The following is a 27,017-nucleotide window of genomic DNA, read 5'->3' on the forward strand; positions in this document are numbered from 1 at the left end:
GAGAATTCTGAAAATTATAAGAATTTTGTCAATTTTGGGAATTTTAAGAATTCTGAGAATTTTGGGAACTGGAAATTTTAAGAATTATAAGAATTTTGAGAGTTTTGAGAACTTTGAAAGTGAAGGAGTTGAAAATCTGAAAACTGAACATTAAGGAATTGGGTAATTTAAATTTGGAAATTTTGGAATTGGGGAATTAGAAATTTGGAAATTAAAAAATTTGGGAATTGAGGAATTTAGAAACTTGAAAATATCAAATTAGAAATTTAAAAATTTGTAGACACACAAATTTACAAATTTTAAAATACAGAAATTTGAAAATAACTAATTTAAAGATTCATAAATCTGGAAGTTAGAAATTTTCTAACTTGCGCTATCAAGAATAAAAAATGAATAAATACAGAAATTTGACAATTTAACAATTTTACAATTTGTCATTTTAAACGTTTAGGAATTCAAAAAAGTATAAATTTTCATTTCTAAAAATTCAACAAAAAATCCTTAAAAATTCTTCCCAAGTCCAAGGTAAAACTAAAAAATTTAAACAATTACCAAATAATTAAACCAAACTTCTCAAAATTCTACAATAACTTCTACAACCCTTTCCCTCTCCCCAAAAAGAAAATTCAGCACCCACCTAAAAACCACTAGAAAAAGACCAAACATTAAATAACTCAATTTCCCCTCCTCATACCGCCCCATTCCCCAAAACTCCACCCTCCACACTTCCCCAAAAAAAGAAGAAAAGAGAAGAAAGACTCGTTTCCTCGTTTCTTAACTCATCCTCGTTTTCTCTACTTTTGGCGACTAACTGCGGAAGACTTCGACGTGCTATACAAGTTAACAATAGACCTTAACGCGTAAAGTTACGATCTGCCTATAGTCGTTTACCTCGGCTAAATACGGTGGCTATCGTTACGATTACGATCGATTAGTGTCACCTAAGAAATCGACATTGATCGTAGCGCGTGTAGAGGTAGTATCATCATCGAGAGAGAGAGAAGAAAGTTGTTTCTCGAGCGACTTGAAAAAAGTTTCCTATTTTTTTCCGAGGGAGGATTGTCTTTGACACTGAAGCGACGTGCCGTGTGCCTCGATGAGCAATCTTACGTTATTTCTACCGGTAAATAACCTTAATAAGTCCTTAGAACGCTTCGATAAACGCGACTCGAGTTAAAAGACCGCGAAGCGAGGCAGAAAGTTTCGAGGACTCGACGGAACTTCTTCGCCTCCTTTCTTTTTCCTCTCGTTTCTTTTTCAACGCCGTTCCTGCTGGAACTCGAGAACGGATCGAAAGGGGCTATTTGTCGACGATCTTTGCGTTCGACGTCTCGAGGACTGACCAACTTATCGAACCATTGTGCGACAACCAACTTTTCTCGCGGACGAGCTCTTCGAACGCACCCACGGAAGAATAGTACTCGGGAGTCGGAGGAATCGAACAGTTAAGAACACGATCGACAAATATTCTTTTGTGCTCGCTAGGAATACTGCAGATGTAGTTTGACGGTTTTTCAGAATTTCAAGAATTGTGGAAATTTTTAGAATTTTGGGATGTGTGTATTTTGGGGAAGGAAGGAGGGAAATTGAGATATATTGAGATGTGTGGAACGAGGGGTTTTTGGTTCTTCGTTAGGTAGTAATTGTACCTTCAACTTTCGATATTTTCGAGATTAGGTGTTTTTGGGAATGCATATTCTTTAGGTTTACAGTTTTAAGATTTAGGAAGTTTTGTAGAGAGGAAATTTAGATGTTTAGGGGTTGATTATTGGATATGGATTTTTGAGAACAGAGTTTGAGAATTTTAATGTTGTGGATATCGAAAATTGATGAAACTGGGGTTGGGAAATTTAGGGGTTTGTAGAATTTGTGTTATTTGTGAAGTTTGAAAAATTTGAGGCGTTTGGAAATTTGTGAAATTTGAGGAATTTGAGGAATGTGGAAATTTGAGGAATTTGAGGCATGAGGGAATTTGTGAAATTTGAGAAATATGGAAATTAGTAGAATTTGGGGAATTTAGAAATTTGTAAAATTTGAAGAATTTAGAAATTTGTGAAAATTTGCAGAATTTGGAAAATTGTGAAACTTGACGAATTTGAAAATTTGTGAAATTTGTGCAATATAGAAAATAACAGAATTTGAGGCATTTGAATATTTATAAAATTTCAAGAATTTAGAAATTTGTGAAATTTGAGGAATGTGAAAATTTGCAGAATTTGGAAAATTGTGAAACTTGACGAATTTGAAAATTTGTGCTATTTGATAAATTTGGAAATTAGCAGAATTTGAAGAATATGGAAATTTGCAGAATTTGGAAATTTTCAGAATGTGAGGAATTTGGGAATTTGTGAAACTCAACAAATTTTTTAAATTTGGGAAACATGAGAATTTGGAAGAAATTAGAAATTCGAATAATTTACAGATCTGCAGAATTTGGAGTTTGAAAACTTCAGCACCTGAAAATTAAGAAATTTTTATATCTAAAAAATTTGAAAATTTAAGAATCTACAACTTGACAAACTAGGAACCTTGAAAAATTTTCAAATATTCTCCTTTTACCTAAAGAAACCTACATCACAGTATATATTACAACCAGATTAAAAAACGTACCATTACTTTCAATATTCTATAAAATTATCAAAAACTTCCAGAAATTAACAAAATAATAATTAAACCTCTAGTATTATATACAGCAGCACTACCCTCACTTAATACGTCGTAGTACATTTAATATTTCTATATATTCATAAAAAAATTAAAGAAAAATAAAAATAAGAGAATGAAAAAAGAGTCGTCGACAAATTAACCCCTTTCAAAATTAAATCCAACGTTTCACTATCAATATTATGCATTCTAGTGCAACATGAGTTTTCTAAGGGTAACAGTAAAGGGATGAATTTTTCATTTTCAATTTGCTTTCGATTTTCTAACTTTTCCAATTTCTTTTCTAAAATCTCTCCATTTTTTTCTGAATCCTCCAAGATGACCTTAGTTCAAAAACCAAAAGCAAGTTATCGAAACAAAACCACTATCCTTAAAAGAACCCATGTTACACCTAAATATACAGGACGCTTCAAAAATCATGGTACCATCAGCTGATAATTGCACAAAATTACTAAAAGCAATTCTTCTCTCTTATAATTCTCTACAGTCATGTTTCAAACTAACATAAACCAACTATATTATTTTTTATCAATTTTGTTAGAACAAGCTATTTGTTTGAATATATTTTTCTTAAATTGAAAATGTCATATAAAGTGTCCATATTTACATGTATAGTTTTATAACCTCTCTTAACTGTTAAATCAATGAAAAGAAATTGTGATAATTATTACTATTTGTGTCTAAATATGTTGTACTGTAAATACAGTAAAAAATGTACAAATTCATATTTGGAAATTTATAGAATTTGAGGAATTTGGAAATTTGTAAGACTCGACGAATTTTGAAATTCGTGAAATTTGTCGAATTATAAATTCGCAGAATGTAAGAAATGTGAAAAAGGAACAAATTCATATTTGTACATTTTTTCCAAGGAAAAAGAAAGTTAAATTCTTGTGCGACTAGCAAAAAAATTGCAACTGTATTAGCCAATCGTGCCACGATGTTTGTAGCTCTACCTCCATCTTGCACTCCCCGCCATTTTGTCGTTCGTTTAAAAGCCACGTGACACTCGAAAGATCGTACGCCATATCGATGCCCGATTACAATTGAATCGCATCACCCTGTACAATATGCGCTACTACGATCCTAATTAGCGTATCAACCTTTTACAATGCGCTTAAATTTAATCGCGAAAAATCGAATCCGTAATTGCTAATAATTTTCCCATATCTCGTCGCCGCTAGTCATCCATTTTGAAAACGTTTAATCCCTCTTTTTCGCGCCCTTAAATCGTAAAGTTTAAACGTCGTAGAAAGGAAAAAATTCTCAACATTTCGTACAGGCGGATAATTAATAATTTAAATACGTTACTATTATTATTCATTTATTATAATTATTATTGTTACCATTATTAGTATTATTAGTGCTAACGTTATTCATTTAGTATTATCATTGTTTCGTGTCATCATTTTTTTTTTTCTTTAATTAGATTAATAGTTTATAATGACAACCTCGCGTGTGACAAGTTTAATGTATATAATATATATATATTTTTTTCTTTAATCAAAGGCGCAAGTTGCGTTAATCCTCTCTAAAATATCCTTTCTCCGTTTCTCCTTTCCCTCTTTTTTCCTGTCTCCGGAAGTCTCCGGAGGACATCACTGTCTCAAGGATCGTGTTTCCTCTTCGTTTTGTAAAATAAGAAGGAGACTCGATCTACAGTGTTCAATTATTTTCAACCGGAAAGCTTTCTTCAAAGAGAATTCCTGACAATGAGTGTTTCTCACCCTCGGATTCTTTCCGAAGAAAACGTAAAACAAGATGGAACATCTTCGGGACAGGATGGAAGAAATATACATATTGTTTTCCTAATCTGAGTTCATGGTTCTATCGATGTCTGCACATGTTATCAGCAACCACTGTATAACCGAACAAATATTTACCGTCAAACAAAAATTATCAACCAAAAAGAAGACGTTTTCTTTTCATTCACACGTCGATCCTCTCGGTTTACGTTTGCTGCGTGTATCGTTCGAAAGAAGTCTCGTCGCGGTTCTTTCATCGAGTTCAAGAAGGTGGAAACACTTGGGACACCATGTGCGATTTATATCACCCTCGATGCCGTTCCATGAATTATTGCGGTACAAAATGCGGGTCGTCACAAACCGTCTGAATTTAAAGTTTATTTCTTTTATCCTCCTTCGAACATCTGTTGGCGATACGGATGCCTAATTTATGGTACGAACCGGACAAAGGCAAACTTTTTTTTTTCAAACAAATTTTTTTGTCATCTGGGATTTCTTGTTTCTTCATATTTCTTGTATTCTTTTAGGTTATGTTTCAATGTAATATGGAATATATGTAATATAATATGCTTTATATTATATGGGGAATGTGTACATAACAAAATTTATATTACATGTATTATAAGTGCATAATATAATTTATATTATACACATGATAAACACATAATATAATTTATATAGTTTATACACCCTAAAATTTAGTTTAACTAGTCAAATTTAAAATAGCATAGATTTTTTCAAAAATTAAATTATATCATATCAAGTTTTTTTTATTAAACCAATTTGTTATGAAAAGTTCTATGAATATTGCAAGAAAATAATTTTAATTTTATATACTCTGTTTTCTATTAATAAATAAGAACATTATGGAACATATACTGCTGTTATTAATTAAACATTTAATTCCTCCATTTCCCGCCATTTTGTCGTTCGCATTTGGTTTTTTTTTTCAAATTTGAAAGAATACATTTTTCTAAACAATTCATAGCTTTGTAACTACACATTAATTATCATTTTTATTAAACTATAATAATTAATTACTGCAATTTTAAATAAATTGACCAAATAAACTTTGAATTCAGTTGAAAGAAACTTTGAGCTTGAATAAATTAAAAATTTTACTGAATTACTTTATTCGTAATTTTTAGTCAAATTAAATAAGCAATTAATTGTTAATAAATTTTCTTCTTTCTGTTTGAAAATTTGAAAATATTAATTTTCTTGTAATTGTATTTTTTAATCAAAGCATACTGGTCCTTTCAATTATAATTCAACCAATAATAAGAATATTTGAAAAATTACTTAATTATTACTAATTTAAAATAAACAAAATATAATTATACAAAGAGATTTATTTAAAAAATTCCTTTAATTTAAAAAATCACCCCTGAAAAAAAATTATAGCAATTGAAAACCAGAAGTCGCCAGAATTGAAAACCAAAAACCTTGAAAATTTCCTGAAAATCCCAGATGCAAGTTTGCATAATTTACTCCCTCGATATATGGCACCTTTCTCAGGTCCGTACCACTCAACGCACCCCATAAAAATTGCAACTTTTCACCCTCTAACTAAAACACCATAAAAGATCGAATCGAACGAAAGTACTCCCTTTTACCGATCGTCCATAATCACGAATTAACATTACATCCGATAATTTTCATCTCGTTTATTTAATAATTCTTTTATAATTGTTGTTCTACCGTCTCTAATTAATCTCTAAGACCCTGAATCTCGTGAACAGCATAAATGCTTGAACGTTGAGCGTAATAATCGAAAAGTATACTCGAACATTAATTACCATCACTAAGCATCCGGCTCGGTCTCCCGTTATATCGCCGGATCTCGCTGGATAAAAACAATAATGAGCATCTGCGTGAAACGAATTTCGTTTCCGCCTTATTTCGTTTTCTCTATTCGCTTAATTATTTATTACGTGTTTTTTTTTTCGTGGATTTTTCTGGTATATTTTTGTTCAAGTGAGCAACTCGTTTCGAATTCCAACTTGACTTCGATATGTGGCAACAAGTAAATCTTTCACAGAACGAGTATATGATTTTATTTTAATTATTGAACGGCTTAACGTTTAAACACGAACGTTCGTTTGCAACAACGGATCCGTGTGTTCGTTTTTCTTTTAAATGAAAAGTGTATCTCAACACAAGTTTCCGTACGAACTAATTAATAACAATATATCGATAGGCTCGATGTTATGTTCTCCGTTAAGAATTAGTTACTCGTTAATCTGCTTACACGTACAATTAAAATTGAAACGTCGCGTTAGAGCGACACGAACGAGCCATTTTGTGGCCAATCTGATCGATGTCCTTCGTGTAAAATATTGCGTAAACAAACTGTGGTTTGTTCGGTTCGTCGAATACGCTATGTTTATTGCTCGTTAAATGAACTAGGATTTATTTTACGTTTTGCGACCCTCTATCGACAGTGTTATTGCAATTTTGTGTGTCAATGGTGTCTTCTCGAGTGACACACTCTGAGCAATTCGTCACTTAAATTATTTCTCGTGAGCAACTTGTCCTTTTACTTCGAATAACTACGGTCCCTCGTTTTCGACGGTTCGAGCACCGATGGAGAACATAAGATCTTGCGATACTCAGGTAGAGACTTTGATGGTGCTATATTAACCGCGGATAACGAGGGATTGCTGCTTTTGTGCTAGAGATTTTCTCGTTGTTGAAAAAGTGATTAGTCGGAATGATTATACATTTTTATTATTCGGAAGTTCGAATAATTCAGTACTTTTAGTACTTTTTAGATATGGTAGGTTCTTTTTATATTGCCAGCTTTTAAGGATTAAACTCTTGTCATTGTAGATCGTGGTGATATAGGAAATCGTTGCACTATATTGCCAAATTCCAAATTAATTAAATGGATTCCGATATTAGCAGATTGTGAAATTTTTAACCTTTCAAATGACGGAATTTGCAAATTTGTAAAATTTCTATATGGAGAAATTTATAAGTTACTGGATTTTTAAATGAACAAATTTATAAATCACTGAATTTTAAATGAAGAAATTAAAAAATCCTTAGATTCCTAAGGGAAGGAATTTATAAATCCCTAGATTCCTAAGGGCAGGAATTCATAAATCCTTAGATTTCTAAGGAGAGGAATATATAAATCCCTAGATTTCTAAATGAAGAAATTAAAAAATGCCTAGATTCTTAAGGGAAGGAATTTACAAATCCCTAGATTCCTAAGGGCAGAAATTTATAAATTCCTAGATACCTAAAGGGAGAAGTTCATAAATCCCTAAATTCCTAAGGGAAGAAATTTAAAAAATCCCTAGATTTCTAAGGGGCGAAATATACAATAAATCCCCAGATTCCTAAGGAGTGGAATTTGTAACTCCATAGATTTCTAAATGAAGAAATTCATAAATCCCTAGATTCCTAAGGGGTGAAATTTATAAATCCCTAGATTCCCAAGGTAAAGAATTTAGAAATCCCTAGATTTTCAAACGAAGAAATATACAAATTTATAGATTTACAAAAGGAGAAATTTTTAGCTTCCCAAAGTATATAAATTTTCTAATTACGACCTAAATCTTTTACTTTTCAAGCAAAATTCAATTTTTCTAAATTGAAAAATTAAAAAATTTTGAAATGCAAAAATTCAGAAATTTTATAAGGTGAGTTACAAAACTGAAAAATTTTGACATTTCGCAATAAAGTTACAATTTTTGCAAACCGAAACAATGCAAAATTTACAAATCTACAAATTCACAAATATTCAATGTGTCCATTTTTCAATTTTTCCATTCTTCAATTCTTCAACCTCATTCTTCAATTTCTCAATTTTTCAAACTTGAACATTTAGCCAATTTCAAATTTTGAATCAAGAAATGACAAATGTTATAACATTAAAATATGCAAACGTACAATCTTCCTATATCACCATATCTCTATCTATATCGCCAACTTCAAACATCTCTCATTCCATTCTCTCATCCTTGGCAATATAACAAGAGTCTACTGCAGGAACAGTATCAATACAATAAACTAACGCGCTGATTTGCAATTTTCTACCAATCTCCTCGCCAAATATTTCCTGCATTTCCCTTTCAATTTCATTTCATCTACCAACTAAATCCTCGACTACTTAAAAATCAAATTGGCCACTAAAAGGCTCTATCCGAACGCGTTTTAACAATAAACAGTCGTCGTGCGACTCTTTCCACCAACTTGAACTACAGCAAACGTGACTGCGAAAAATAAAACGAAAGTGTAAAGAATTTCTGCAAAACGGATGCTCGTTTCGCGATAAAAATCGTCGCTGAACAACCCGTAACTTGGCGATTTCCTCAATAAAATGGAAACACGTGTCGACGATTTTATCGCGAAAAAATCACCACAGCATTTTTAACGCGCGATTCTCTGCCGTTTTATTTATTTACTTAATTTAATTTGCAACTTTGATCGACACTAATTGCATGCCGAACTTTCAATCGTTTTAAATATCTTTGCCGCGATTCTTCTTACATTTTTTTTTTTTTAGTTTTATTAAATATTTTTGTCATCTTTTCGACGTTCCTATATGCGATAACTGTTATTTCTCTACCAAAAACCGTCCGGCACGAACCATTAAGAGCTTTAATTTAATCCATTAGTTTAATTAATTAGCTGATTTAAAGATCGAGAATGATTAATTCCATCAATCCAGGCGTTACTGATTATAGTTTATATCCTCTACGTATTTTTTTGCTTTTTAAAATCGTTCCTGTAACATCGTTAACAACGTTATTTCTTCTTATTAGTTTATTTTTTTTGCTGCTTTAATTAATTATTATTCTGTAACCGTTATAATAGTATTTTAAAAGATAACGTGATTGGTTGTCGTGTCGATGCCAATGGCCAAAAACGTGCTATATTTTTCCAGGGTTTTTTTTTGCATTTTTTTTCTGTCCTTCGTTCGTGTTTTTTTTTTTTTATCTTCAACGAAAAAAACCCGCCTGCGAGACTATCCGTTAACGAGATTCCGATGTCCTGTGCTTTTAATTAACAAGCCTGCTTCTTAGTTCTTCGTTTCGGTTTCTAGTTTTCTGAGCTGTCTTTCGTGTCGATCGTAGCGAAAATAATTTACGAGCTAACATCTGGTTGCTTAAACGTGCTTTATGTATTGACTAGAGACAGAGGTTGGAGTTTTATGTTCAGAGTCTGAGGGAGCTAATAAGTTTTAGATTATTTACTATTTTTGTCGTGTAAGGTTCGGCGAGTTACGTCAGAACAACACAGTATTCGAAATTATGGAATTAGAGCGATGGCAAATTATTTTTGTATTAAAATGTAACATAACCTTACTTTAATGGAGGAACGAACAACCTCATTTCAATGAAGAAATAAAATAATTTCATTTTAATGAAGAAATAATAATTTCATTTCAACGAGGACATAAAATAATTTTTATTTCAATGAAGAAATAAAATAATTTCATTTTTATGAAGAAATTAAATAATTTTTATTTCAACAAGGACATGAAATAATTTTATTTCAGTGAAGAAATGACATAACCTCATTTCAACGAAGAAACAAAATAATTACATTTCAGTGTAGAAATGAAATAATTTCTATTTCAACAAGAATATGAAATAATTTCTATTTCAATGAAGAAATAACATAACCTCATTTCAGTAAAGAAATAAAATAATTTTTAAATCAACATTAAATAACTCCATGAAGATGTGAATTATTCAAACAATCATCTCATTTTGTTTCTTGTTCCATTAAAACATAATATTTGTGAAACTCTAATTCTTTGATGGCTGCACATTTTGTGAAATCCAAAATTTCAAATTGTATTTCATTTAATGTATGCCAGATATTAAGTTACAAATTTTAATTAATATTTAACCTTGTAGATAAAATTATGAAGAAGAATAATAGTGTTAGAAGTTTAGTATAAAAATCACAAATATGTGGCAGACATTATTACAATAAGAAATACAAAATAACACTGTCAGTAATACTAAATTTTATCTCAAATATTAATAACAATTGACAATAATATTTAACCTTATAGATACAACTATAAAAAATAATACTAATTTGAAAAGTTCAGTGTTGAACCCACAAATATGTGGCAGGCATCAAAGCAAAGTATGAAGAATAAAAATAAAAATAAATTTGAGAAAACCTCATCTCATAAAATTTCAAAACCTAGCAATTACAATAAACCTTATCTCTAATATTAATAATACTCAATGAGGTTGTATTTGAGCTCAACTAGAGAACAAGGAGATATTTCACGCCATGTTGTTCTAACGCAATCTCAGTCAAAACGCAGTCAAAGTGAAGCAAAACGATCGAATAATTGAAATGAACGAATTATCTAACATTTCTGAGTAATTTGGAAACTTACGGCTCGCAAAGGAAATCCAGTTTCCACCTTAGTTCGTCAAAACGTAGATAGACGTGCGTTCGAATCTTCGTCTCGCAACCAGTCAAAATATTAAATTGAATATATCGTATTAAATACTGAGCACTCGTATATATTGACTAAAATGTTTGCCGCTAAACTCGTCGCAGACAAAGATTCGATTGTTCTAGAGAATCGACGAATATGTGTACTGTATTTTCATTTCAGTTACATACATGAACTTGGAGTTTCATCTTACATATCATATATGAATTTCTGGAATTGAATAGTGTGGTGTTTGATTGCAAATTTAGAAATTTTCAATCAATCTATTTTCAGATAATTTTAGAGTAGAAAGGACAATGTTAGATGTGTAGAGATTATAATTAATGACTTCAAAGATTTAATCTTTGAAGTAGGGTATTAGGTTATTCAAGACTTATGGTAGTTACAATCTTGAACATAACCTAACCCTCAAATAATTTTTGTAAATTTCTAAATCTTTGAATTAGGGTTAGGTTATTCAAGACTCCTCAAGTTAATTATAACCTCAAATACGATACAATCTTGAACATAACCTAACCCTCAAATAATTTTTGCAAATTTAAATATAGAACAAAACATTGACAAAATAGAAATATAAAATATTAACGAAATAGAAATTTAAATACAATCTGCTCATATTTCACTTAACAATAAAAAGCTTTTATTATTCATGAATTCCATTTGCAAAAGTAAGTTGATTGATTCTTAACAAACTTAAATATTAAATACTTCTGTAATATTTATATAAGCAAATAGATAAACTGTAGAGTAAATAGAAAGATAAATATACATATTATAAGAATTATTAATAAAGTGAATAATTAGGTTCCTAATGAATAATCCACTTGTTTGGTCAAATTCAGTATCTATGTTTAACAAAATAAATTCTTTACTCTATCTTAAAAGTAATTTTTCATATTCTATAATACTCGTCGCCATTTTTCATGTAAAACGAATGGCGATATTGTGAATTTGTACTATGTCTACCTTGTTGGAAAAATAATGGGTTATTCATTAGTACACTAATTGTATAAATTATTATACAAAATTAAAAATTTGCATAAACATTTTGGAGTTTCATATTCTCTCAATTTTTTAAAAGAATTCATTCTAATTATTAGAACATTACGTAACCTAAATAGTGATACAAGATAATTTTAAGTAATTTAATTAATTTTCCAATTATTTCATATTCTATTCAATTTCACAAATTGTAACTTTATAAATAAATGAATTAAGAATTTTATGTGCATTTTAATAGTTACTCAAGAAGCTAACCTAAAACTTTCGATATTTTCAATTTTATTTTTACTTTTACAAAAAGTTTCCCTGTTCAACTAATTGATTTTATTCATTTGAGTACCAGGATAATTAAGCACATTTCCATTTAGTAACTCAAGTTGTTTTTCAGAAACAAGATTTCTTAACCTAAAATTTCTGTTTACATCCAATTACTTTTGCAAAAGAAATCTTCTCATTCATTCAACCAATTCCAGTTATTTTAATTGCTATAACATTGTAATAATTAAGTACACTATTTATCAATTACTGCAGATCAGGTTTCTTAAAAACAAAATTGCTTGACATAAAATTTCATAATACATCTTAAACATACTTTTGCAAAATTATGTACAAATTAAGTACCCATTAAATTATCCAGTTTAAAACATCCAGAATCATCATCAAAATATTTTTAAAAAACCTTATTAAATTATGTAGTTTCACGTTATCAGTAAAATATTCGATTCCCCCATAATTCAATATCCAGAAATTCCAAAAATTCGAAACAGTCACCGGATTTCCTTTTACAGCAACAAAATTAATCGGAACAGTTCGTCCGTTGACGGATAATCCGACGTGGGTACCTTTTCACAGTCAAACTGCAAATAGTTTGGCCATTCAGGTTGAATAGCGATGCGGTCGAAGAGCAAGAGATTGTTGCCAGGAGCAGACTTCGGCAATCTCTCGAGATTCGTGAATATCAAACCCCGAAGAACAAGAAGTTAAAGGATCGTCGAAATTCGCCTCGTTCGACGGCGACTCGATTTAAAAAAGTAAATATACACTAACGGGCTCGAGTGCGCCTGAGATCGCGTCGCGAATCTCGGATCCTGACCTCGAGGACCGGAAGTCTCCTCGAGAGTTCTCGAGGATGCCGAAGACCCTCGGAAGAATTGTGTGTCTGTGTGTCTACACGTGAGAGAGAGTGTGTACAGTGTGTGCTCGAGTACAAGCGTGTACAGAGGGACAACAACAAACGATGTCCGCCGATAGAAGGGAAAAGAAAATGCGTGGAAACGAAGAAAGCTAATTGTCATAGTTCGTTCACCTTTTTTTTTTTCAAATTTCCCGTGTCACTCTGCCCGCTCGCTTACGCCGGATGTGCTGTGTGTTCTCTTACGAGCTAACAAAGAAACGGTAGTGTTCGCTCATATCTTTTTTTTTCGTTATTTTCTCGTTTGATAAACGCCACGCCATCTTAAATCGTAGTATAAATCCCCCGTTATTTTATCTCATTATTATTTTTATTTCATTATTATTTTTTTTGTTACTTTTTCGTTTTATTTAACTCGTCGATTTACTTACTAAGTGATACGGATAAGAAAATTCACTGGCATTGTTTTTAATCGTCTTGGCAGTTCATTTGTGTGTAGGTATTTATTTTACTTAGTTTCTCTCTCTTTCCTCCATCTTTGTTCTCAGTTTTATTTACGGAATATTAATGTGTGCGCTTTGCTCTTAATCGTGTTCGTCTCGCTTTTTATTATTATTATTTATTAAGCACAATAAAAGGAGCAGTGTACCCTTCTTCAGCTTCTCTCTCTTTTGTTTGTATCTCTCCCTCCCTCTCTCTCTTCCTCTATTCGCCCGGCGGCACTCGCGACCATGACCGATTCGCGGCCGGGATTTTAACAAACTCAAACGCTTCGACGGTCCTCGATGCTCTGTTATGTTTTGTGTCTTGCAAATGTGTGTTCGCACGCATGCACGCAAATGTTCGCTCGCCGAACAAAACCTCTCGATATTTTCCTCCCATTTCATTGGGTAACAAAACACTTTACTTTTCAAGTAAGAATGCAAAAGCAGGATTTCAACACGGCGATCAACCTCACAATTTGCGAACGAAAACGGTTAAAAATATCTACCGACCGCAGTGTGGAAATCCGGCAGAATTTTGTGGGAATAAAAATGAAAATCCGTAGGCAATCCTGCGCGTTCCAGAGCGATCAGGTCAACTGCCATACTGGATGCGTGTATGCGTGCGCGTGTGTGTGATGTGTGGCGCCTGTGTGCAGGCGCGTTTTCAACGTGTCTCGCTAAGGCGTCCTCTTCGAATGACCTACATGATGATATATCTTATATATCGTAAAGAATACGAGGCTGATCCCCGCATTTGCTTCCTATCGTGCAGTTGTCCCGGTAACAGGCGACTAAATGACTTCGAAGCGCAACCTCAAGCCGGACGTTCGATAATATGAAGGTGTCGAACGTGGTTAGCCGAATTAGCTGGTATCGTGTGCGCACGAGGTTGGTGTCTTCAGGTTCGTCGTCCGCACCGAAATGACACGCCGTTGCACGATCATCGTCGACGAGCCCCGACCTACCGCCGGCAGGCTGAGCTTTTCTGAATCACGTGACGATGATGTGCGGCGCCGACAATAGGACGGTGATGGTAGCGATGATGGTGAACAGAGTAAAAATGATTAGGCACATTCTGTCGATCACCATCGCCGCGAACTTCCAGTCGTTCGTCACCTTCGAGTTCAACTCTTCCGACTTTAGCTGATCCGTGATTATCTGCAAAAGAGAGATTCGTGTTACTTATTTTGTTGTGGGTGGCTGGGGTTTGTAAGGTTGGATGTTTGGAGAAGACAGAATTTTTGGATTTTAGGGTATTTGGGGATTTTAGGGGATTTGGAGGTGTTTTAAATGGGATTTGAAGGTTTTGAGAATATGGGATTTTGGGATTGGCTAGATGGATTTGGGAGTTTAGGAATTTGGGGATTTGAGAATTTAGGAGTTTGGGGAGTTGAGGAATTAGGGAATTGGGAAATTGGCAATTTTAGGATTTTGGAATTTGGGGATTTGGGGATTTGGGATTTTGGGAAATTAGGAATTTGAGAAATTTGAAATTTGGGGAATTTGGAATTTGGGAAATTTGGAATTTGGGGAATTTTGTATTTGCGGAGTTTGGAATCTAGGGAATCATCAATTTGGGGAATTTTGAGTTTGGGAAATTAGGAATCTGGGGAATTTGGAATTTGTGTAATTTGGAATTTGGAGAATTTTTAATTTGGGGAGTTTGGAATCTAGGGAATTCTCCATTTGGGGAATTTGGAATTTGGAGAATTTTTAATTTGGGGAGTTTGGAATCTAGGGAATTCTCCATTTGGGGAATTTGGAATTTGTGTAATTTGGAATTTGGAGAATTTTTAATTTGGGGAGTTTGGAATCTAGGGAATTCTCCATTTGGGGAATTTGGAATTTGGAGAATTTTTAATTTGGGGAGTTTGGAATCTAGGGAATTCTCCATTTGGGGAATTTGGAATTTGTGTAATTTGGAATTTGGAGAATTTTTAATTTGGGGAGTTTGGAATCTAGGGAATTCTCCATCTGGGGAATTTTGAATTTGAGAAGTTTGGAGTCTAGGGAATTTTGAATATGTGAAATTTGGAATTTGGAGATGTGAAGCACCTTTGGTATTTGAATATTTAAGATTTAAAAACTTAAACACTTGTGCACCTGGAAAAGGGATCTGAGACATTTGTTAATTTTTATATTTACTATTTGCAGGTTTAGTAACTAATTTGACTGATATTGTTTGCAAACTCTACTATGTGAAGCACCAAATAATTTAAATATCTAACACTTAAAACTTTCAGTATATAAAAATGTCTCCCACTAAAGTAGAAAACTTGAAAATCATCATAATTCTAAAATAATACACGTTAAGATTCAGAAAGTTAGAATCCACAAAGACTTCGAAACCGGAATCAGAAGCCTACGGCCGAACACGAATTTTCCGTTCAATACTCGGTTCACAATTATGAACACCGAAAGGTTTCGAGTGTTTGACTTCGTAGTATCAGTTCTCGAGAAATAGACGAGGTTTAATAATCCTGCACAAACAGTCGTACAGGAATGAATAGTTTCACGTTCGTCAGCAGACTTTGCTCGTACGTGTTCGACTACCTACGGTGATTTATACCAAAGTTTCATCCTCTATGTCTCTATGGGAATGTGTCTGTTAATACTTTGCCCGAACATTTCTCTATTTATGTTATCGAAATTGAATTACCCTGGCATTTATGTGAAACATGTCATCGTTAATTACTATACTTGCTTCGCTTTTCGGTGATATTTTCATAATTTTGTTAATTACACGTGTGGGATGTTATTTTATGTTTAATTTTATGAGTCTTTGTGGATGAGTGAAATTTATTATGAGATAGGATGAAATAGTGTTTTATTTTTGTAAACTGAATTTAATTATTTACAGGTTTGATATTTGTAAGATTTATAATCAAGTTAAGATCAAATTAAAATCAAGTTAAAATCAAGTTAAAATCAAGTTAAAATCAAGTCCTAAAAATCTTATAAAAAATATATAAGGAAATTTAAGTACAAATTGAATTTAAAGATGAACAAATTGAGATCAAATAAAATTTGTAATAAAAACATAAAACATAAAGGAATTTTATATAAAGCAGACTCATAATTAAAATTTGAGATAAAATGTTATGTATAAATTCAATATAAGTGAAATTAAAAAAATTGTAAGCAACATTAACAAAATTAACAATTAAAACTTATAACCAGATTGTAAATTATAAATTAAATGAGTACAAGATGAGTAAAATTTATAATTTAAATTTAAAGTATAAAATTTATAATTTAAATTTAAAGTATAAATTGATTTTAAGCATGGATAACGTGCAAATAAGATTTATAATTAACTTGGAATATTGATTGAATTCAAATGTGAATTTAATGAATTTAATTTAAAGTTGTGATACAAATTTCATTTGAATGGAATTTATAATTGCACATTGATTAAAAATTAATTAAATTCAAAATAAGTGACAGCAAAAGTTTGTCAAGTTATTAATTATTTAGTCCAATTATTGTATAAATTATTGTACAGTAAAGTTATAAAAGTTACTAATAATATGTGCAAAATTTAATTTGAAGAATTAAATGAAATAATTAAAATAATTGAATTGAAATAATTTAATTTAGACTCTGTTAATTTTAGAATAGATACCTTAAAAAGTTTGTCACATAGTTCATCAAATAATTAATCATATAATTCAATTATTATACAATAAAATTGATCTAAAAATTTTAAATAACCTGTACCAAAATTTAACTCAAAAAACTTAATAAAATAATTAAAATAATTTAAGTCAGACCCAGTCTCCAAAACCCAGTCAACTTCATATCAGGAACCTCAGAAAAAGTATCATATAGTTCATCAAGTAATTAATCATAAAATTCAATAATTACATAGTAAAATTGATCTAAAAGTTACTAATAACCTCTACAAAATCTAATTCAAATAACTTAATAAAATAATTAAAATAATTTCATTCAGACCCAGACTTCAACTCCAACTCCAACTTAGACCTCAAAAGCTTCCTCACAGAATTATCAAATAATATCACATAACCATCAAACCACCACCAAAATAATTCAATTTCCACCCAAATAAAGAAACACCCCAAAAATTCCAAATAACCAAAATGCAATCCGAACAACATCAGAACCCAGCAACTCCACTAAAGAAATTGCTCATCCGCTAATAATACCCCTTAAACAAACGAATTTCATCAGTAGCCTCTCGAAGAAGATGAAAGAATATAAGGGTAAAAAGATAGAAGCGAATCGAATAAAGAGTTTCCGTTAAAGCGAATCCAATGGCAGAGAAGCTTATGTTCGGAATGTTCTTTTCTGTTCGTATCGATCGAGGTAGTCGTTGAAAGCGAGGATATATTAGAAACATACCTTAATCTCCTTGAGGATCAGGATGAGCTCGTATCGGGCACAGAAACACGCGTTTTGAAGTATCGTTTCGACCTGGGGCCCGGGCGCCTCAGGTGGATGTTGATGATGATGAGGCGTGTGACCGATCTGATGTGACCCCGGGTAAGAGGAGTGTGCCAATGGCGTCGCATGTTGATGATGAGGCGTCGTAGCGTGGCTGTGATGGTGATGGGGTGTCGTGTGTATGTGACTGTGCCCGTGGCCCATCGTGTGATGGTGTGGACCAGGAGTACTGTACACGTTGTTCAGAAGGTTGTTGTGGGATGCCAGAGCATTGTCCTCGAGATCCAGGACGTTCGCTAGGAGGGACTTGCTGCTCCGCTGAGGAAGTTCCAGGTCACCGTACGATTTGCTGGTACCTGGTCAAACGAGATACTATCGTTAGAATTTAACTAACATCACTCTGCTGTTATTAGTCAGTATACAGACTTTCGGTGTCTAATGAGGTATAATAGCTTTCTGGTATCATAATTCATTAAAAGCTACAATATTGCTATTTTTGTAATACTATTTGATATATATGTGGATTTTCGAGATTCAATAAATATTTTACTGATGTGAGCAAATCATAATTCATGGAAAATTACACTGCTGTTATTTTTGTTTGGTAATACTATTTGATGTATATGTGGATTTTCAATAAGGCAAATTGTAAATTTGTCAATTTATAAAATCGTGAAATTGTAAAGTCATTAAATTGTGAAATTATCAAATTGCCAAAGTGTCAAATTGTCGAATAGAAAATTCAGAATTCTAAATATTTAGAAACAGAAAATTTTAGAAACTTGAAGATTTAGGAATTGCTTGAAACAGGAAGAGTACAGGTTTGTATTTTACACCTATTGAACATCAAAAACTTGAACAAATTATAACTCATTAAACAATATTAATCAGACACACTAGGATGTTGGGAACAATGCTATGATTTTTTTTTTTTAAAAACAGGGATCTATAGATAACTTAAAAAGTACTTTAGGAACGTCTACCTAGTACTTTAGGAACCTTTAGAAATATAAATAAACAAAATACATAAGAGAAAAGTTCAAAAAACTGTCAGGTAATAAATAACAAATAAGTAATGAAATCAACCACGAATAAATATATAAAAAATGAATCGATATTACATAATAAACAATATAAGGAAGGGTACATTAAACAGTAGGATTAACAATCATCCAAATACAATTATTCAATTAAATGTAAAGAAATTCGAAATAAGACAAGTACATAAGTGCTGCGTTTGTATATGTTTGTGCAAGTATTGTCGGTGTATGACTGTGAATGGTGTTAGTGTGACACAGTAAGACACTGATATAGATAGTATTAATTGTTGTCAGTACTTATGTCGATGCTTTTTCGTGTCGCTAAATTACCGGTGACTGGAGAGGGCTTTTGAGACTTTTGCGCCTCTTTCTCTTCTTTATCAGACGGTCGTGACATACGTAGTATACAAGGCAGCCAATAAAGGAATACCACTTTCACCTGAAAAACAAATTCAAAATGTCACTCAATGTCACTGAATGTAACTCATTCAGAATACATTAGATATGTATACGTATACAGATGTCAACCCACGAGTCAGCGCGAGAACCATGACGCACTCGTGACGCACTCGCAGTTCAAATATTGTCAATTTTTCTCGTATTTTTGGTACGCGTGAATTTTCAATTTAGGCGTAATAATTTACGTACGTATGTCCCACGAGTCGGCGCGAGAACCATGACGCACTCGTGACGCACTCGCAGTTCAAATATTGTCAATTTTTCTCGTATTTTTGGTACGCGTGAATTTTCAATTTAGGCGTAATAATTTACGTACGGATGTCAACTCACGAGTTGGCGCGTGAAGACCCAAAGTAAAAGAAGCTCTATCCCCACCGTGAACACTTCCAGCGTTACATACAGGCGCATAAGAATAATAATGACAATAACAACTGCTGAACGCAATTCGCGCTATCTCGCTCACTTGAGAGACGTTTGCCGACTGTCATTGTTTTTCGCCTAATTGGTGCACATGACCGCGAGAGCCAATTGTTCCACCGAAAATATGTGAGGCGTCCATTTTTCTATTCCGACCAATTGGAGCCGTGACTCTTCACGTCAGCCGCGCGCCAACTTGTGGGTTGACATTACTACATTTCAAGTTCTATAATGACGTTCCTTTCAAACTTTAAATGTGTACTTTTATAACTACAATAAGACATCAATTTAAGAGTAAATAATTTAAAAATGTAGTTCTGTATTTTGTTATAATCATACGAGATGATTAACTTGTGTTTTAAAGTAAAAATTAAATTTTGCAGAAAGAAACTTGATATGTACGTATATTAATTAAACGACAGTCTAATTTAACTTGTATCTTGTAAATAAATTGCCTTTCGATGAGTAAATAAAATATGTTCAACATACGATAAATTCAATTGAACATTGTAATAATTCATACTTAATCAAGAATGAATTTGCAATAGTTACTATTTGCAATAGTTAGAATTGTAAATACTTATTCATGTAAATAAAATTACGTGAACAATGCAAAATACAGAATAAAGGAAATAAAGTAATTTTGAAGAAAAGCGAGTATCACTTGGGTAGAACATGAAGTAGAACAGTACAAATGAAGAAGTAAACAGCAGACGGCGAAGAATAGGGTAGACAGTAAAATCCGTGTAAGTAGGTAGACCAGTATCACTCGAAAGGATGAATCGCGTTAACGACCAAAGTAAACCTGAAGCACTCTTCAGGTACATGGTCTCACACTAATTGAAGTCACATATACGACAGGATCATCCGCGAAATAACTCCGTAGAGACTTGGTGTCAAGAGAACAACGTAAGCTCTCTAATCCTAATCAGTATAATCTGCCTCATCCCAACAAAATCTGTTTAATTCATTTTTAACAATAATTACACTGGTTTAATTTATTTTTTATTAATTTCTAGTCCAAGTCAAAGGACCAATGATTCAAAACATCTCAAACAAATTGAAACCAATAAATATTCAGCTTGCTCTTAAAATATTACCTTCATAACAGTACAATTACCTTAGTAATGTAATTAGATTAAAATAGTGTAAATAGATTATTAAACCTTAATAACAGTACAAAATAAAAAACTACTCACCCACTCGGACATTTCATGAGTGTCAGAATTCCGATGATGATAATTCAAAATGAGTATGGTGCTGACAACACTGCTGGCCACCATGAACATAATGCAGTTGAAGTATGTACCTGCGCAAACACGAACGTGAATTGAAACACGATTTTTCGAACAGGGAAATATTTGCCAATGATCGAATTCGATTTATAGATCATCGATCACGTTTTCATTATGTCCAATCGAGGCATCAGCTGTACGGTTTTGAAACGTCCGCTCCAGCCGTAGCTATTCAAGACGTCAATGAATGTTTGTTCTCGAAGTCCAGGTCTGACCCGTGCGATCCGTCACTACTGTCAAGCCGATGTTACAGCGAGTAGAATAGTTCTGACTGAAATAGGAGATCGTCGGACAAGGACAAAGGATTGTGTACAATAAGCGACAGAGTTACTGTGATCAAGGCATCCGAGACCCTGTGAATTCTCTGCACGATGATTCTTGTATCCACTGATACTTTAGTGATATGGGATTTGATATGTCGTGGATCGGCTGCAAATAGAAAATTTTGGTAGGTGTGTAATAGTGTGGTTGTTAGATTTCAAGATAGGCAACACAGGTGTATACATATGTATATGTATTGTATGTGATATATTTTTCTGTAAGTTTATGAACCTTGCACTATTTTGAGTTCGACTCGTAACGCACTCGTACTTTGACAGACATCAATTTTATACCGATTTTTAATACACTTAACTTGCAGTTCAGGTCTAATTATAATTTGAGTAGTAAAGGATTGCTGAATAAAGAATTGACTTAATAGTTAAAGTTTCTTTATCTGGTTTGGTATTGTAGCTGTGGCTGGTTGCTTCTGACGTACTTGACAAATGTGTAATATTTGTCATAGTGAAAGGGGTTAAATTGTATGGGCAAAATTTTTTTTTGGTTATGATATGTAGATGAGGTCAGACAGAATTTAGGTAAATACTAGAATTGATGATTTTTCAAATATTTTTAATTATTATGTAAATGGGTGGTATTTATTCCCAACTAGCTTTAGATGAACATAGTACTATAGGAACATTGATTTACAAATTTTTAATAAAATAGATATTAGATCAGTACAGAAATTTAAATGTCACCCTTATATAATGACATTGTCAAACCTCAAATATTTTCATATTTCATCAAACTTAATTTTCAACAGTCCCAAATAATAATTTAAACTAGTTTCAGTCAGAAAAGTTCACAAATTTTCAATAATATATTAGATCTTAATAGAGAAATTTAAAAGTCACCCTTGTATATGTAACATGAGAGTGTCAAACCTCAAATATTTTCATATTTCATCAAACTTAATTTTCAACAGTTCCAAATAATAATTTAAACTGTTTTCAGTCAGAAAAGGTCACAAATTTTCAATAATATATTAGATCTTAATAGAGAAATTTAAAAGTCACCCTTGTATATGTAACATGAGAGTGTCAAACCTCAAATATTTTCATATTTCATCAAACTTAATTTTCAACAGTTCCAAATAATAATTTAAACTGTTTTCAGTCAGAAAAGGTCACAAATTTTCAATAATATATTAGATCTTAATAGAGAAATTTAAAAGTCACCCTTGTATATGTAACACGAGAGTGTCAAACCTCAAATATTTTCATATTTCATCAAACTTAATTTTCAACAGTTCCAAATAATAATTTAAACTGTTTTCAGTCAGAAAAGGTCACAAATTTTCAATAATATATTAGATCTTAATAGAGAAATTTAAAAGTTACCCTTGTATATGTAACATGAGAGTGACAAACCTCAAATATTTTCATATTTTATCAAACTTAATTTTCAACAGTCCCAAATAATAATTTAAACTGTTTTCAGTCAGAAAAGGTCACAAATTTTCAATAATATATTAGATCTTAACAGAGAAATTTAAAAGTCATCCTTGTATATGTAACATGAGAGTGTCAAACCTCAAATATTTTCATATTTCATCAAACTTAATTTTCAACAGTCCCAAATAATAATTTAAACTAGTTTCAGTCAGAAAAGTTCACAAATTTTCAATAATATATTAGATCTTAATAGAGAAATTTAAAAGTCACCCTTGTATATGTAACATGAGAGTGTCAAACCTCAAATATTTTCATATTTCATCAAACTTAATTTTCAACAGTCCCAAATAATAATTTAAACTAGTTTCAGTCAGAAGAGTTCACAAATTTTCAATAATATATTAGATCTTAATAGAGAAATTTAAAAGTCACCCTTGTATATGTAATATGAGAGTGTCAAACCTCAAATATTTTCATATTTCATCAAATTTAATTTTCAACAGTCCCAAATAATAATTTAAACTAGTTTCAGTCAGAAGAGTTCACAAATTTTCAATAATATATTAGATCTTAACAGAAAAATTTAAAAGTCACCCTTGTATATGTAACACGAGAGTGTCAAACCTCAAATATTTTCATATTGCATCAAATTTAATTTTCAACAGTCCCAAATAATAATTTAAACTAGTTTCAGTCAGAAGAGTTCACAAATTTTCAATAATATATTAGATCTTAATACAGAAATTTAAATGTTACCCTTGTACATGTAACATGTTCCCAAATTGTATTAAATCTAAGTATCCTTATACGGTGAACACGACAAGGCAAAACATCTTAAACAAAAGAAACCCACAATTCGAACATTCCATAAAGAAAAGTGATAATAACCCAGGGCGTGATTGTCCATTCAAAACGCGTTTCAGCGTGTTCAACTTGTCTCGGGTGAATTATGAAGGAAGATCGCGGGTATCTTTTTATCTCGACCCCCTCAAAAAAGAAAATTCGACTTTATTTCTCGCGAAGGGTGACTGTGACGGCGCACTGTCCGATAAAACGTGGCAGCAAGAAACAGAGAGAAAAAGAGGAGCGAAAGATTCAACGGACTTACCCAACAAAGGCACGGCGTCCGACGTAGCTGGCATTGTCTCGGCCACCATATTCAGGAACACAGTGAGGGACAAGAGAATGGTTACCCCTGCAAAAGAGGATCGTTCGTCCAATCAGTTATCGTGTAACCATCCTGCTAATCAGATGAGATTAATCGTTCGGGAGCCTGCGGCTGGGTTTGGGAACCAGGTGTCTGACCTTCCCAATTCTGAGGATGCGATCTTGGTATATCGCTGACTGATTCGAATCTCATTCGATAGTTTCCGGTAACTCGGGAGATAATATATGGATAATTGCCACGTACGGTGATCTTATCGGTATTGGTTTCGAGGTGTGTTCGTCTTCTGGGTTTCGGTTCTGTGTTATCGAAGTTGTGAATTGGGGAGGACTTAAAGTCGTGAATTTTTAAATTCTTTAACTTCTATATTGGTACATTTTGTAATTTTAGAATTTCTAATGAAATTTTGCAATTTTAGAATTTCTGATGAAATTTTGCAAATTATCAAATGTTCAGATTTTGAAATTCCTAGATTTCAAGATTACTGGATTACTAAGTTACTAGACTACTAAGTTACTAGATTACTAGATTACTAGACTACTAGGTTACTACGTTACTAGATTACTAAGTTATTAAATTACTAGGTTACTAGATTCCAAGATTACTAGATTACTAAGTTACTAGATTACTAAGTTACTAGATTATTAGGTTATCAGATTACTAGGTTACTAGATTATTAGGTTACCAGATTACTAAGTTACTAGACTATTGGGTTACCAGATTACTAGGTTACTAGATTATTAGGTTACTAGATTCCAAGATTACAAGATTACTATATTACTAGATCACTAGATTACTAAATTACTGGATCACTGGATTACAAGATTACTAGATTATTAGACTACTAGGTTATAAGATTACTAGGTTATTAAGTTACTAGATCACTAAGTTAGTACAGCACTAAATTACTAGATTATTAGATTCCTAAATTCCTAAATTCCTAAACTCCCAAATTCCTAAATTCCTAAATTTCTAAATTTCTAAATTCCTACATTCCTAAATTTCTAAATTTCTAAATTCCCAAAGTCGTAAAGTCCCAAATTTCCAAATTCTCAAATTACTAAACCTTCAAATCCCAAAATCCCTAAATCTCCAAATTCTCAAATCCCTATATCCACAAATTCCAAAATTCCTAAATCTCCAAATTCTCAAATCCCTATATTTTCAAATTGCAAAATGCCTAAATCTCCAAACTCTCTAATCTCTAAACCCTAAAATTCTTTAACTCCCATAAGATCAAGTTTCCAAATTTATAGTTCCCAAATGCCTAAATCTCCAAATCCCAAAATCCCCAAATTCTCAAATTCCCAAACCCCCAAATCCCCAAATCCCCAAATCCCCAAATTCCCAAATCCCCAAATCCCCAAATTCCAAAATCCCCAAATCCTAAAATCCCCATATCCCAAAATCCCCAAATCCCCAAATCCCTAAATCCCCATATCCCAAAATCCCCAAATCCCCAAATCCCCAAATCCCAAAATCCCAAAATCCCCAAATCCCAAAATCCCCAAATCTCAAAATCCCTAAATTCCCAAATCCTCAAATCCCTAAATCCCCAAATCCCCAAACCCTCAACCCCAACATCCTCCAGACCAAACTCTGAATTTCCTGCTCTAACGAGCAACCCTCCAATCCCTCCATTCCCAAACGAAATCCCAGAATTTGCATTCTCATTCCTGCTATCGAACGTTGTATCGCTCTGCAAACAATTAATCACCATCAAAGAAGAGCGAATATCAGCTTTCTTTCGAAAGCGTCTGAATCCCCGGCACCTTGAAACGCGAAGCTACAGAGGGTCAGTGATCAATAAATTCCAACATCTCGTTGATACGCGAGATGTCTGTGATCGAGATCGACGCGACTGTAATCTCTCGTGCATTCAATACGTTACGAGAACTCGATTGAATCTAATCACGCGAGCCGTTATAGCGTGCTTCGAAGCCTGCAAGGAATTGGAATTATGCAACTACGCGATTTCAACTTACCAGCAGAGAGAGAAAGAGAGAGAGTAATCTGGGGGTGAGTGTTGTAACGAAGTAATTCGACAACTATGTGTACGCATTTGTTTGGCAACACAACAATTACTTGGACTAGGAACAATCTTCGATGGTACTCGTGTTAAATTGCAACATAAAATTGAATCATAGTTTCCTTGAACAACGAACCGTTCAACCGTCTTGACCTCCTGACATTACATTTGCCAGAATATGCGGAAACGTTTACTTCAATTATTTTATGTTAGACGTAATTATGTGATGAATTAGATCATTCATATTTGAGATTTCATTTGGGGTAGTTGCTGGATTGGTGTGTGTTTTTAGATGTGATGGTCACATATAAAATTTATGTTGTAGTTATCCGTCAAGTTTATGTATGAACATAGTACTTTTATATATGAAATTCATATGTGAACTTACATCAGGGTTAACATGTGAGGTGACAAGATCACACATGTGTCATAAGATCAGACATCACATATCAAGTTTGTATGTCATGTTTACACATGAAATTTATGTTGTAGTTATCCATCGAGTTTATATATGAACCTCGCATAATACTTTTATATATGAAATTCATATGTGAACTTACATCAAGGTTAACATGTGAGGTGACAAGATCACACATGTGTCACAAAATCACACATCACATAACAAATTTGTATGTCATGTTTACACATGAAATTTATGTTGTACGTATCCATCAAGTTCATATATGAACCTCGCATAATACTTTTATATATGAAATTCATATGTGAACTTACATCAAGGTTAACATGTGAGGTGACAATATCACACATGTGTCACAAGATCACACATCACATATCAAGTTTGTATGTCATGTTTACACATGAAATTTATGTTGTATTTATACATCAAGTTCATATGTGAACCTCATATAATACTTTCATATATCAAACTTACATACGAACTTGATCTAATATATTCACATGTGGAGGCTGCATATGAAACTTCTTCATGAAATTTGTGTAACAAGATGACACATCACATATCAAGTTTGTTTGTCATATTCATACATAAAACTTATGTCTTTA

The 27,017-nt window shown here is 32.6% G+C and overlaps 1 protein-coding gene across 3 annotated transcripts in view; it reads right to left on the minus strand.

Annotated features, from left to right (window-relative positions):
• Positions 1–4,262: 4,262 nt before the first annotated feature.
• nAChRa7 (nicotinic acetylcholine receptor alpha7 subunit) overlaps positions 4,263–27,017 on the minus strand; it is a 317,950-nt gene continuing 295,195 nt past the window's right edge. For 2 of the 3 annotated variants that reach the window (XM_076535177.1, XM_076535179.1), the window contains 5 exons: positions 23,909–23,995; positions 20,990–21,099; positions 19,212–19,353; positions 17,833–18,230; positions 4,263–14,625 (listed from right to left, as the gene is read on the minus strand). In XM_076535177.1, coding sequence (XP_076391292.1) covers positions 14,458–14,625; positions 17,833–18,230; positions 19,212–19,353; positions 20,990–21,099; positions 23,909–23,995 — 905 coding nt within the window. In that variant the 3' untranslated portion in view covers positions 4,263–14,457. The remainder of the gene's footprint in view (positions 14,626–17,832; positions 18,231–19,211; positions 19,354–20,989; positions 21,100–23,908; positions 23,996–27,017) is intronic. The other variant, XM_076535178.1, reaches the window with a different exon arrangement.

The sequence above is a fragment of the Megachile rotundata genome, chromosome 8 (assembly GCF_050947335.1).
Source record: "Megachile rotundata isolate GNS110a chromosome 8, iyMegRotu1, whole genome shotgun sequence".
In the NCBI taxonomy this organism is placed as follows: domain Eukaryota; kingdom Metazoa; phylum Arthropoda; class Insecta; order Hymenoptera; family Megachilidae; genus Megachile; species Megachile rotundata.